The sequence below is a fragment of the Aptenodytes forsteri genome, unplaced genomic scaffold, assembly GCF_000699145.1.
Source record: "Aptenodytes forsteri isolate BGI_AS27 unplaced genomic scaffold, ASM69914v1 Scaffold41, whole genome shotgun sequence".
NCBI lineage: Eukaryota > Metazoa > Chordata > Aves > Sphenisciformes > Spheniscidae > Aptenodytes > Aptenodytes forsteri.
Genome location: NW_008796211.1, coordinates 1,922,147 through 1,937,595, shown reverse-complemented (window position 1 = coordinate 1,937,595; position 15,449 = coordinate 1,922,147). Strand labels below are relative to the sequence as shown.

The 15,449-nt window shown below is 40.1% G+C and overlaps 1 protein-coding gene across 1 annotated transcript in view; it reads right to left on the bottom strand.

Annotated features, from left to right (window-relative positions):
- Nucleotides 1–15,449, bottom strand: part of ADGRV1 (adhesion G protein-coupled receptor V1) — a 305,425-nt gene that overhangs the window by 8,729 nt on the left and 281,247 nt on the right. Inside the window, exons 89-90 of the mRNA XM_019474377.1 lie at nt 2,947–3,138; nt 1,049–1,226 (exon numbers count right to left, since the gene is read on the bottom strand). Coding sequence (XP_019329922.1) covers nt 1,049–1,226; nt 2,947–3,138 — 370 coding nt within the window. The remainder of the gene's footprint in view (nt 1–1,048; nt 1,227–2,946; nt 3,139–15,449) is intronic.

Here is a 15,449-nt window from a genome sequence, read left to right as displayed (position 1 = left end):
TTGCAGCCTATCAGTACTTAAAAGGGGCTTATAAAAAAGATGGCCGCAAATTTTTGAGCAGGGCCTGTTGCGACAGGACAAGGGGGAATGGCTTTAAACTAAAGGGGGGTAGATTTAGACTAGTTATAAGGAAGAAATTTTTTACGCTGAGGGTGGTGAAACACTGGCCCAGGTTGCCCAGAGCGGTGATGGATGCCCCATCCCTGGAAACATTCCAGGTCAGGTTGGACGGGGCTCTGAGCAACCTATTCTAGTTGAAGATGTCCCTACCCATGGCAGGGGGGTTGGACTAGATGACCTTTAGAGGTCCCTTCCAACTCAAACCATTCTATGATTCTAGGACCTATCTTTGAATCAGGTTTCACTTCATTTCTTCCGCCTGTGGCCACATCCGGGTATCTATTTATATCATCATTTGAATAACCTGAAGTTTCATTGGCAGAGTGGGTGAGAAGCAGAAAAGCAATACATAACTGAGGGCAAAGCCTGGGATCACGCTGGCTCTTGTGTTTGGGCAGAAGTCTATCTCGTTTATCTTTCCGGTGTACACCATTTTTCAGGTCCAAATGTATTTCATACAAAAATTTTGTCTTACACTCATTGGGAGAATATTTATGAAGTTATGCTGTTTCTCACATATATATATGTATATAAAAAAATAAAGATAGGCATTGTATATATTCTACATATCAATTTGAAAAAGAAAGGAAAAGAAGACAAGACACCCCATATCTAGACGCAGCCAGTTAGCCATTTAAGCACTTGTGAAAGAATGTCAGAGCCTCCAATCTGCTGCTACTTTCTGTAGGTCTGCTTATCATCATGACTCAGAACATATTCTTGCAGACTCCCTCGTTGTTATTTTAGATAGCCTGCACAATATCTTTCATGGAATAGCAGTCCAAGGCAAAACAATTTTACTTCAGATTTTCACTGGCAATCAGATTATATTAATGGGTCTCGTTAATTTGATCTCATGGAATGGTGACACCATTAGGGTGAAGAACAACATAACAACCGTTGAGGAACAAGGAGAAGAGTCACTCACCAGTCTTTAAAGCAAATATTAGGTCATCAAACTCCTGTGATTCCTCATCAGCAACCAATGAGCTGGTACTAAATCCTCCAGAAGGGTGGAAAACATTGCCGTTTTGTGGACTCTGCTTAAAGGCAGCACTAGCTCCACTAGCAGGCTGCAAGGATGCCCTCTCCCAGTCTGCAGGCACCTGCAAAGTTTAAAAAGACACAGAAATGCAGTAATCATCAAAACTATAGCATAGAAACTGGAAACTATGACCAGAGCCGAACTCACGACCAAGAGATTTTGGAACCAGCTATTCTGTCACTTCTATAGTGAACCAGGTAGCCTTTTTTTTTTTTTTTTTTAAATAAAATATATATATGTAACTCGATTACAAGTCATTTAACCTTGTGTTTATTATGCCTGTCCTAGCTATCTCAAAAAGTTAAAAAAATATTGCTATTTCAGAACATTGGCCCCTGGTATGGAGAACTTTAAATTAAAGCACTGAAAGGTTCTAGTCTACTCCTCTCTTAACACTGCCTCTTCCTCTGCTGGACCCTGCTTCTCCCTTCTATAGCCACTAATCATCACCACTTTCCACTGTATGATCTACAGCTGGCAACCCACTGCTTCCCATGTTTACCAATACAAAATGTTAAAGTAATCTTTGCCAGCCTTTGAGGGTTCTGGTGGTGGTATACAGCCCTACAGTTTCAATATCAACTTTGCTGTAGTTCACCGGCCACTTCAGTTTAAAGTGGAGCCTCACAAAAAACGCAGAATTTCTGTTCATGAGAACAAAATTGGGTTTGAAAATCTATCTCCTCCTTAAATGTGATGAAAAGCCAAAATACTGAACTCTAAAAAAATACATTTTAGGACAATCAAAATACATTTTCTTGGTTTATTGCTCATCCACTGTTTAGGAGCTTAGGAACATAAAAGCTTGCCATGTAGAGCTGAGAAGCTATGCTGTCCACTAAACTGGGGAGTCAGGCACCACCTGACGCTGAGAAGTTGAATAAATTTAGTGGTCTGCCAGGAGGCAGCTGAGGAGCTTTAAAATCCAGACAAACCTACAGTCAAGCAGGTAGAGAAATGGGCAAAACAGCTGCCAGGTGAGCAGGTTGGTTTCCACAAAAATTATTACTAGAACTGACATGTTCCCTTGAAATATTTCAATTCCATTAAATTGGTGTTTTTCCTGGAAAAACTGTTTAGCTGGAAAATTTTCAACTAGCTCTATCAACACACACATGTACATAGCAGCAAAAGTCACCTTGGTTTACTACAGGTAGTGAAAAGTGATACTAGCAGCATTCCAGTTCCAGCAACAAAGAGACTGAAAATCATCTCCCTCAAAATTTTTCTTTTCTTTTTATTTTTCTTTTTCTTTTTTTCTTTTTTTTCTTTTTCTTTCCTCTTTTCTTTTTCTTTTTCTTTCCTCTTTTTCTTTTTCTTTTTTCTCTTCTCTTCTTTACTTTTCTCTTCTTTTCTTTTCCATTCTAATTTTATTCTATTCTATTAAAATTTCCAGAAATTTTGCACAGCATGATTTTGGAAAATTAAAGATTTAAAACTCATCTAAGACCTACAGTAAGCTGAAAGAATTAAATCGATGTTTTGATTTCTCATGATCTACTTTTGACAACACTTTAACCAGCCTCTATAACAAGCTGAAGACTCAAGTAGAAAAGGGGAAATTCTCTAGATGGGATGTTACCAGGGAATTGTAAGTTCCAAGAATATCACCATGGCTAAAGATAACAATTTTTATGGTAAAAAAAATAATAATCCCCCCCTCCCCAAAGCCAACCTACAATAATTAGCATCTCATTCCTGTGTATTACACTTCAGTACTGCCACTTAAATCTCCAGGTACATTTTCAATACACAGGGTAATGCCTGCAGAGCACTGTTACCTCTTCCATAGCACTGATGAGGTTCTGAGTGGACTTGCTGATCTCTCCACCTGCAGCCGGCAGACCACTGCCATGTGTGAAAAAAGCCGATCCCGGAGTTGTATGCCCATTCATGTCTACCGTGTAACTTGCTTTCACAGGACAGCAAAGTTGGTTGTGCAGGATAAAATATACCACAAAGACATAAAGACCCTGAAACAGAGAGAGAAAAAGAACGTCAGCTTGTGAGATGCAGGGAGCTTAGATCAGAGTTCGAACGCAGTCATGGCAAGGTCCTATATGCTGTAGCAGATGCTGTCCCTCACACCAGCAATCCGTGCCTCAAAGGACTGCAGCCAGTTTCTATGGAAAATAAGAGATGACTTCACTGCCCATCAGACATCTGGAGGTTAAAAATAAGTTCATGTGCTGAGGCCTCCAGCTAAACACACACACACACACACAAAAAAACCCCAGACCAAAAGAGTCACTGAAAATGATTATTTGGTTGAACCCACGCGGTTGCAAAGCAAAGCCAAGATCCCAACAACAGCAAAACCAACTCGAATTTCACAGTTGTCATAATAGTGAAAATGTGGTTAAGGGCCGCCTTTACAATAGGATTTGGCTGCTGGCCCCTAGCCACAATTCTTTATTTCCTTACTGACCTGCTGGCTCTTTGCATTCTTGCCCCAATTTCAATCTCATGCAAACTGCACTGCTGCCATCACAGATACCAAGTTGTAACTATAAATTAGATTTTCTGTGTTATCCACTAATTCAGCACTGTCTTTCATTTGTGATTACTACAAGGGCTCTGCTGTATGCCTCTGCAGTTCTTCTTTAAAACTTGCTAATTTTGACCTTTAGACTTAGCCAAGAAAAATATTATAACCATGACTTTTATTTGCAAAGAAATCCAGTGATTTCTGAATACGAAATCTTCTAAATATGAATATGAATCTTCTGAATTTATGAATATGAAACTTCTGAATATGAAATCTGACTTTTTCTTTCTCTAATTCTTAAGTTGCACTAATACTGAGGGAAAACAATCCATTTCAATTGATAAATCAAGCCGTTCAATAATTACTGAAGAAGGGGTTAACCAAAAGAGTACAGAAAGAAGACTTCTGGATTCTTCCCGATTGCTGCAACACAATTACATTTGCATTGTTTTTTGTATTTCACATTGTCCTCTAGACCCCTGAAACCAATTGTATTAAACAGAACAATTTATTGGAAAGGTACCCATTGGCATGAAAGCAATAACTGGAATTATAAATAGTAAGGGGTTTAATCTAATTATATTTGGGAATTCCTAATGGAAGGAATTTTGAAAATACATGGAGACTGCAAATACCCAAGATACATGTTCATTTCCATCCCTATAAAACAGGCAGCAGCACTTCATGATCCACAGATTCATAATTTCTAATGCCAAAACTATATGACAAAACAGTCTGGTCGAAAGTGACACATAACAGAAGTTAATGGGATTCAATGGGATTTCAATCTCAGCTGGTCAAACACTGGAAATACCCTCGTACAGCTGCTATAAAGCCATACAGCTCCATGTGTGCATTTTTTTTAACAGCAAACCAGCAAACCAAAGTGTTAAAAACAATTATTTTGAGAAAACATTTTCCCACTTTTCCAGATTATTGGTTTTTGTCACGAGGACCCAGAGCAGCTAACTGAGAGGAAATTTCTTTGTGATACATGTAAGTAAATACATTCCAAAAAAACTGATGCAAACACATTGCACTTTAGAGACACTAAAATGGAACCAAAATGCCCTTTCATTCTATAAACAAATCCAAGTACTCTGATGTATGTCAAGCATAATGGGACCAGCAAATGGATTTCTTTTAAATTAAGTTGTTTAATGGATACGAAAAGGATAAAAAACCCAAGAAGAACGGATCACAGTGACGACACTGAATTCAGAGCAGCCTCTGGCATTTCAGTCTCTGAGGACCTAGCCACAAAAGTTGCACGCATGTTTCAAGTGGTTTTGTACTTTTCAGGAAAACCCATTACCTGAAAATGCTGCACACCCCTGTCTTTCAGAATCGCAGGGACCTAAGGCATTGGTATGCAAGGCCCATGCTATGTCACTCTCCTGTGCAGCCCGAAGTGTGGACGCTTACACTTCTGAAACAAATAAACATGGAATAAAGTGCCTAATTAACTCGTCCTGGTCTCCCAATTTAACTCTTGTGTGTTTCGGACAGTGCTATTTCTGAGGAACTGTTGTTCTACCAGAACCACAGAAAGGAATTTTGACACCCGAAGCATCCTTGCTGCCACTCCTCCCTGCTGCCACCACTTCTGCCCCTTGCTGTTGTCCAGAGACGCAGATCCTTGTCCTGGGCAGCAGGAGCCAGCATCCCTGAGATGCATCGCCTCGTGTGGCACTCCTGCTGCATCCCTCCCGTTCTCGAAGCTGAGAAGGAACTTCAGTATGTGCAATTCAGAGAACTCCCACATATTGATGCAGACGGGTGATGAGACAGCTCCTCTGGGTCCTTCCACAATGAGCACATGGACTCGGGGAGGTTATCTGACTGTCTAAGGACAGGAGGAGTCACAGGCTGAGTTAGCTAACAGAGACAAAAATTGTGAGTTTTACTTCTCCCACTCTTGCAAAATATTACAGCAATGCCTTACAAACAGAAATTTATACCTAACAAAACCCAACACTCCTATGTAGGTTATACATTTACACAGGAACCATGTTGCTGGGTAGAAGATTTCTTGCTTAGCTGGAAAAGGGATGGAACCTTCTTTGACCCATACTCCTATCCAAATCTAGAGTCTCAAGAAGATACACTCTGTAGAGTTGAGTTCCTACGTGCCATCACTGCGGTTTTGTTTGAAGTATCAAAAGAGGTTTGTGGTCTTATTCGCACTACCCCGTGTCTCTATTAGAAACCACTCCAACTGAATTTTGGGAAATCAAAACAAGGCAAATGGTCCTGCCCGAACAACACTCAGTTCCAACGATCATACACATGAAGATGCCATGGATCAAGTCGTATTGATCCATGCTTATTTTAGCACCAGCAGCTACCAGGCTGTTTACTCTGAAAGAGCACAGGCAGGATGCAGACACTCGGGTTGTGTCAGTGCAACCACAGCTTTCACAGTCTCAGTGGGTTTTTTGAAAAGCACTAGTTTGAGAATCGAATTGTCCTTCATCCCACTTTTGACACTCATTATGTTCTTTTTCACTTCAACCTTTAATACTGTAAAAATAGTCTTAAAGTACTATGAAAATAAGGCTGTTGGCATTGTAATATATGTTTCACTGTGTTTATCCTATAAACAACTTTGGCCAAGTTGGCACAACTTTACTTTTTCAGAGACACACAGACATTGTCCTTGCCAGTTGGACCAAGTATGAAATGCAGAGAATAGTCAAGTTCTGTTGACAGGTCTACCAGACGTGCAGGATATTCAGAGAAGAAACCTACACACTCCAAAGGGATCAGAAGATAGGTCTGGGTATGGATATTAGTAACACTGGCAATGACATCTCTGTTAAAAATGTGGTAAATATTAATTTTGTATCCTTAAGAAGATTTCATAAAAAAACCCCAACCTAACCCCAAAAACCCAAACCCCAAAACCACAGCCCACTACCAATATCCTCTGTTGTTGCATACAAATTCAGAGCCGTTCTCCTCAGCCCACAGGCATGTACAGGGAGGCCAAAAGAAACTATTGGGTCTCAGAGTTAAATGACTGATTGCTAAGCCGACAGGCTTTCAGCGTAGTCTCCCACAGCACTCTGGTACCCAAGTTAGGACATTGTCGTCTAGATGGGTAGAGCACTGGATGGGTAAGAACTTGAGCAAGTCCAGTGGAGGGGCACCAAGATAGTCAGGGGCTCAAGCACATACCGTGTGAGGACAGGCTGAGGGAACAGGGCTTTTCGGCGTGAAGCAGGCTCAGAGGGGAATGAATAGCCATTAACTGCTATTAGCTTTCCAATACACAAGAGGTGGGTACTGAGAAGACAGAGGGGCATGGCAGGAGAATGAGAGATGCTGGTCCCAGGTTGAAACAGGGGAGCTTCCAACTGGATATAAGGAAAACATATTTAATGTGAGGGTAATTAAGCACTGGAACAAGTTGCCCGAAGAGACTGTGGAAAGCTCTCTATAGAAGAAGAAAGGAGGTTTTTCTTCTGGTACATTTTATAATTTGTGGGAGGGTTTTGTGCATGCATGGTTGTGAGGGGCGTTCTCATATACAACAGCTTGATTTATTTATTCTGTGGAGTGACCGCTGCAGGAAGCTAGTAAATTAAGGACAGACTTCCACAGCTGTCAATAAAAGGACATTTACATACATTTTACACTTCATAAGATCACATGCAAACCTGGAGGATTGATCCATAGAAAGCCTTCATTGCACATTTGACGCTCGTAGTCTCTCTGTCTCTTTATCCTCTAATTCTGCATGCTCCAACGCACTGTGCTGACACTACAGTACGTCTAAATTTGGAAGCAGAGATAACTCTGCTAATAGTAATGAGAAAGGATACAATAGACTGTAGGCCATCAACAAACCTCTTCATCATCTCCTTTTTACACACTGAGAGAAAACGAAGATGTCTACTGTATCCCATAATTTTAAATTGGTCTTGTAAGATAAAGGACTTTTATTGCTCTAATAAACACAAACAAACCAAGGCATTAGATTTCTTTTTTTTTTTTTCAAAAAAACCTAATATACATCAAACTTCTCACACAAGTATTTTCATCCATGCCTGAGATGATACCCTACCTTGAAATTGCAAAAACTGGTTTTCCAAGGAGAAGTGGGGGGTATTTCTATATATAAAACTAAAGTATTTTTGCAGGACTTTTGGTAAAGAAAAGTCATTTGAACACTCCATGAACAGTTCCGATGGATGGTATTTCTATTTATAAAACTAAAGTATTTTTGCAGGACTTTTGGTAAAGAAAAGTCATTTGAACACTCCATTTGAACAGTTCCTCAACCTGTTTCAGTGTGTGTATCAGCACTAATAAAAATTCAGTGCACTCTACAGTGGCTTTCTTTGAGTTCCTATTTTAATTTGGAAAGTTTTATTTGATAACTATCATCATGTGACTATATCACAAATCACGTGACTATATCACTACAAGTTGTTTTTTCAAAAGAGAATATTGTAAGGAAAATCCAGGTTTGTGAAGAAAGATGGTATCTTGTGTTAGACCACAAAAAGACCTCTGCGTCCAGAACTGGATCATTCTGATCCTTAGTTCACCATGGCTACAACATCACTATTATTTTTAAAGTTACACATTTATTGGTGCCAGGTGGTAAAAAAAACAAGAAATCACACAAACAGGTGTCTCTGCCAACAGAAGAGTTGTCTTTACTCAGATCAGCTTTTGAGACTAGCTGTCTGTAGTCACGGTAGAGGAATTTCCGCATGCTGGTTTATGCTTCGGTTAGTTTCACTTTAGTTTTTTTTAATCTTATCAGGGTGAGATTTAATCTTATTCTCTGTCTGGACTACGCTAATTTACTCTTGGCAACCAGTCCTAGAAAGTCCTTTGCTTGTCAGTTTAATGGTCAGGCTGTCCTTCCTGGGCAGCTGTCGATGGCCATGGGTGCTGCTGCCAGTCCTGGTGGCAGCGTCTTGGCTGATGCTTGTGCACCTTAATGCCTTAGCTGACTTCTCGTGAACTTCCCTGGGGATTTCACTAATTTACTGGAATTTCTTATGTTGCGGACTTCTCTTTTCTCACGTAGTTTTCCATCACTGGCCAGTCAAAGCCTGCTGTGGATTAACTCTGATTTACATAACAAGTGCCTACTGCTTTTGGGAAAATTACTGGTCTCATTAATCCAGATAATTTGCCTGTTTTGCCATGTTCAAGAAGCTAGTATCTACATAGCAAAAAATGACTCACAATACTAAAGGAATCATATTCAGGAAATTATAATCAGGGCCATTGTACAATGCATGATATATATTTGATATTGTTGTCTTTCCTAATCATTTTTGGAAGAAAATTAGCCATGGAACTGAATATTCATACACACAATAGCATTAATAATGCTACCCAAGTGACACACATAAAACATGTATAATTCTCTATTTCCTTCTGCAAGTTTCCTTGTTTTCAGAGATAATTATGATAAATTGCATGCACAACATTTTTGTGCATATCTAGATACCAAAAAGCAGACTTTAATGTACATTTTATTTTTCTGTATCTTCTTCAACCATATTTTTGAGAACAGCTTGAAGATCTTTTATTGGTGTCATGACAGAAGTATCATCTTAGTCACATGATACTATATCCTAAGCCATCGCTTAACATCTCCCACTCATAGCTCTCCAGAAATATTAACCTTTGAAATGTAAATCAGATCCTTATGTTTAAATCTAACTCTTTTTCTTTGCATTCAAAGTGACTGTTGTAAAAGCCATGTCTTTAGCAGTGCAACCCTGCCAACTGGTGATTACACTTAGTAAGTCGACTTTGGACCTGCTATGTACCGTCAAGGGTTTGACTGTTTATTTGCCGTTAAGCACCAGTTTTGATGAAGCTGTTATCATTCTTGTCAATCACATAATTTCTCTTATGACAGTTTCTATTGGGAACATTTACTGCTTATCCACACTTTGCTTCCTGAGGTGTTTACTCTCCATTTTGCTCTGTAGGAAAAGATCTGTGTCAGTTACAGCTGAAGTTCTAAAAATTCACATCAGAATCAAAAGACAACAATAAATGTAACTGAGGACTGCAAAACTCATGCCATCTTGGTAGGCAACAGCATAAGACCACTTGTTGAACCAACCGACTGCCACCACATACACATACATGCACAGAAGCCACCATAAAAAATGGAATGAAGGAAAATAATCATTCATATACCTATCATTAAATTAAGAATGTATTTACAGGTTTGAACTAAGATATAACTATATCAAGTGCTTTCTTTTTTTGTAGTTATAACTCCACAGATAAACAGGTTATGGGTATATTCTGTAATAACGATAAAAATACTGTGCTTTCAGCATTATGAATACATTTTCCTAATATTAACGTAACACGTGAAACTTAGTCTAAACTGCCAAGTTTCTCTTTATGCAGAGCCAACTATACCAAGACCATGCTGAATCTTGCAGTTTCTACCCAAAGCCAAAGCCATAAATTCCTTTCTGGCAAACTCCATTCAGCTCAGATTTAGTCTAAACTTGGCTCAGGTTTACCTGAAAGGTTCACAAACTTTGGCAAATCTTTAAAAAGCAGATTTGCTTGGATACACAGGATTCACTATAAATATTTCGCATAGCTCTCAGCACGCTTGCAGCTGCTCCCACACAACTGCCATGTGTAACTCCGATTTCAGCCCTGCAAGTGGTGGAAAAGGTTTTTGGGTTTTTTTTTGTTGGTGTGTGTTTTAAGAGGACAGATTTGAATTTCAAAAGAGAGGCGTTCAGCTTGAAGATGCACTGAAAATACAGATGCTCAGCCAAACTTGCCAGATGTGCAGATTGGGCTAGAATAAGATTCCATTCCTTCCTTCCAATCTAGTCATCCTGGAAATACCAAGAAAGCCCTATTTTTGTATTGCAGCTTAGCTGAGGAAGAAACAAACACTGAGTCAAAGACCAAAGGTACAAAGTGTGGGACAGGCGTGATCTGTGGAGGGCAAACAGTGGAGAGTCAGCATGCAGCAGAAGCTTGCAGTTCACCTCCGCAGGTCTGGCTGCAGTCCCTCGTTAGAGCACTCTCTCAGATTTGGTAAATCACACCAACCACACGTGGTTGCAGGAGGCTGAGAACCAAGCCAAGAGCAGACAAAGCAGACTAGCACCCCATTGTTCCCCATCTCTGCCCCATTTCTCGGCTCATGGCTTTTTTCCCCTCTGCCTTTTTTATTTTTCTTTCCTGCACAGGCAACAGAAATGGGGGACGGCATCCCTTGAGGTCCTCTTTGCATTAGGTTCTTCTTGTGCTTTGTCCTATGTGGAGGACCACTCTGGTAGCAGAAAGCAGCCAGATCACATACCAATGAAAAACAGGCTATTTGTCCACTGATGAACCTTACACTAAAAAAGACAAAACAGAAAGACCAAAAGCTATAAGGTTATTCCTCACATATTTTTCAACTGCATTGACTGTAAAGACCTAGAAATACCAGAGGTCATGAATTTGCACACATGCTTGACAAAATTTTGCAAACATTTACTCTCATACTTGCTTTCCAAGGTGCACATTTATAACCCTACATTTCAGCTCACACCTTACAATCTACGACTACTACTGTTTTCATTTCTTTCTCAAACAGACAAGAAACGGTGGATGAAAACGCTTTTGTCACCTCTGCCCCTAGGTCAAGAGATTCCTGACTAACAGTGTTAGAGCAGTTAATTCTCTAGTTATATCTGAAAGCAAGCTGGAAACTAGCATAGGAAGGCAATACTCAAGAGGGAAGCTAGCATTCGGGGACCACACAAACTAGCATCACCGAATACAGGTCAATCTTGCCCATATAAAAAGTCAAAGAAAGTGCTATTCCTGCAGCACATTAAAGTATTCTTTCTATTTTCTGTTAAAGCAGTAATTTCTACTTATCTATATTAATGACAAATACACAGTGTTAAAAGAAACAGGGAATTGAAATCAGCATGGACAGACGGGAAGAGTCAAAAGAGAGAAGCTAACTTTGTATTTATTGCTGAACTTTTACTTGCTATTACAGAAAATCTCAACATGAAGAATTAAGTAAAGGATAGGAGTTATTGCTAGAACAACATTTTTTCCCTTTAATTGATTCTTTCAGTGTCATAATCTCTCTTATGCCTACTGTTATTTCTTTATTTCTTGTTACTCTGTGATACCTGACTGAGAAATTGGATAGACCATTCGTTTAGCAGCATTTCGCTGCAGTGCCGTAACAGAGTAAAACTGTAACTGACTGGTGCAACTTCAGAAGCCATAAACACAAGGAACCTTCAAAAAACTCTGGCTTGGAGGGAACCCAAGGGTTGTGGATTACTGATATAATTATTGTCCATACCTGCTGCTTGGGTAGTTTAGAGCAAGACTGGTGGGAATAAGGTGTTTGTATACTCCAGCCCTCTCTGCCTATTGGGAAAACATTCTGGGGATGCTGCAGCCAGTTAGGGAGCTACAGCCACACTGTGCTCTACTGTTATTTCTTTATTTCTTGTTACTCTGTGATACCTGACTGAGAAATTGGATAGACCATTCGTTTAGCAGCATTTCGCTGCAGTGCCGTAACAGAGTAAAACTGTAACTGACTGGTGCAACTTCAGAAGCCATAAACACAAGGAACCTTCAAAAAACTCTGGCTTGGAGGGAACCCAAGGGTTGTGGATTACTGATATAATTATTGTCCATACCTGCTGCTTGGGTAGTTTAGGGCAAGACTGGTGGGAATAAGGTGTTTGTATACTCCAGCACTCTCTGACTATTGGGAAAACATTCTGGGGATGCTGCAGCCAGTTGGGGCCCCCCAGCCACACTGTGCTGTAAGGAACCAAATAAAGCCTCACCATCTTCAACCTCCCCGTAGTTAAAACTGACCCCAGCAAGTACCTTAAAATGACTTTTTATGCTTTTTATGTCCAGAATAACAGATGTGTAACTTACTACAAGAAATAGTTATTTTTGCCAGAGCACTCTGATTGTCTCAGAAGTCCTGTTTAGCAGGCTTTGCTATTAAATGAAATTCATAGGAACCTGTCAGCAATTTACACTCCCTACCCCCCTTGATTTTAATGAAAATTACTGTAAGTATTTACTGCCTTTCCACAGCTTCAGAGACAGCAGAAGGCAAGTCTTATTTATAAAGCAGGAAGTTAACACTGTTTTGGTTAGGAATGTTCCTCAAAAAAAGGGAAACGTGGGCAAAAATGAGGACAAGGACTAGACGTCCCTCCATATCTGACAAGTAGGTGAACAAGAGTAGGTGGAGGTATAATAATATATTTGGCTCTGTCATTGAAGGTCCATCATTCACTTCCTGCCTTGACATAATGAGCTGATTTTCCTCCCCCCATCCTTGCCCCCAGTCTGTGCAAGGAGAGGAAGCTCTGGATGAATAAAAAGTACCTCAAGAGTTAATGAGATCTCTTTTCACAGGCAGTGTTACTCAAAGTAAAATTAAAAACAAACTCACATTAAATATGGATATGATGTCAGCCTTGTATTAGAAACTTTTGTTTTGAAGGTTTTTTTAGCAATAGTAGCTCTAAAGCTTTCTAGAATTTGCATTTGTGGGTTACAACTTTTTATTTTTTAATAGAAAAATCATTGGCACAAAAATTTAAACCAGGGCTTTCTAAATAGACTCAGACAGAAATACTGCTACTAAGCTGTGAACAAAAAAAAAAAAAAGGGAAATTTACAGAAAATAGAAAGGGAATGAAATGAACACAGAGGCAATTCCATTGGCTGACTCTAAACAGGGACCACCCTCTACTTCTGAGACAGGAACAACACTTGGGAGAGTAATGGCCTTGTAGTATTTAGTTATTTCCCTATGATTCTGCTTATAACAACCTAAATTGTATGTCAATGCATACCAGTGCAATACCAAAGGATATTTATACACACATATGTATTTCAAAACTAAGCAATTGGAACATTTGATTTCCATGTCTTGCTGTATTTATTGAACTTTGCAGGACTGCAGCTCTACGCATTGTCAGCAACAGATAGTGTAAGTCATGAAACACGTATCAAACTGTTGGTTCTCCTTGTACTTGGAAAACAAGAAGTTATTTCCCCTCTTGGAAATTCTCTCTAATGGATTAATGCCAGAATTGACTCAAGATATGTCTGCAGCACTAAAGAGAAGAAATTGGATATGACCTGCTCTGTGACCCATTCCTGGTATCTGTGGAGCATTTCTTGAGGAAAAAATAATAGGAGCTGTTGAAGGATGGACTTTCACGTATTTTTCAAAGCAATAAGCTTCTCAGCTGTTGTTTTGGTTTTTATTTTAGCTTAGTTTTTCCTATTACTTAGCATGGAATACATGTCCTTTTGAGGTCTCCCTCTTTGTGTGAGGGCTGCAGATCGCTGTCTATTCTTTTCCAGCACCCTTGTATGGCAGTAACTGCTGGCTCCGCAGTATCATGTTTTCTCATTGCAAAACCACCCAAAATGTTTGACAGAGCTGTCTTGGCTGCATGGTGAAGTCCAATGTAAAGCAAACACAGACAGCTGCCAACTCCAGAGCTGCATGGTGGGTCAAGAAGAGAGTACATGACTGGAAGAAGCCCTTAACTATTTTTTTTTACTCTAGTGCTTTTTGACTTTTCTTCCTTTGCGCCCTCCCGTCCCCAGTCGCAGCAGAGCAGCCACCAGTTCTGTCATTATCCCTTCTCCAGTCAGTGCTCGGAGAAGGACCTGGAGCCCTGTTCCTCCCTGCCCGCACAATCACAGGCAGCACTGGCTCTGCCTGCAGAGCAGGGACAGCACATGGAGGTGAGCTCCACCAACCTGGAGGTACTTACAGGTCAGACCGGACTGGGAACACTGACCTAATTAGGCTTCCACCTCCAGACTCTGCACATTCAGGTGTCTGTAACAGCATTTTGGCTCCTTGCAGAAGTTAGCAGAAAAGACGGGCTGATAAATGAGTAATGAAAAGACTGATGTGAGGTAAAAGCAATCTCCTGAGGGAACTAGTAGGAAATTTTGAAGTGAGACAGGGAAACTTTGCCAGGCAGGTGGATTTTGAAGCAATTTTATGTTCAGCAGGTCAAATATAAAGCCTATAAAACCCATCTATATAGGCAAGTATGGAAGTCTCATAGCCTGGTGTGGCAGTGCCATTTTACATAATTAATAATTATAATAATTCACACAATTTAATGAATGTAGAAGTCCATAGGGTGATGTTCACAGTGAGGACAGTGGAAATGGTAACAACCTGAGCGTGCTTCTGCTTTCTCTGCTCCTACGTTGGGCATGGTGTCTCCACCACCACCACCGGGACCGTGGTTCTTGCCGCAGGCTCACTTGGAAAAATTCAGTTTAATGTAGTATAATGACACTCCTAAAACTGGCCAAGCCAGTTTCTCCAAGTGCTCTCAGTGAAAAACGGTAGCCTCTTGTCTCCACATACCTACCTTCTGCCTCACTGTCACTCCACGCTTTTCCTTAGGAGTCTTTCAAAGCTACAAACAGCCTGTGAGGGTTTTGTTAAGGTGGTTTCTGTGTTGTCTAAGATAAAATAAATATTTTCTGGGTAACAGAAATAAATACTAATTTGTGTTTACCCATAACTATCTATAGCTATATATGTATAACTACGTAACTATATACCTATAAATGTAATTTAACATAGATAAACTAGGCACAGGCACAATTGTTCTTTGAACACAGTCAGCGAGTAAGGCAAGATCATAGAATCATAGAATCATTGAGGTTGGAAAAGACCTCTAAGATCATCGAGTCCAACCGTCAACCCAACACCACCATGCCCACTAAACCATGTCCCTAAGTGCC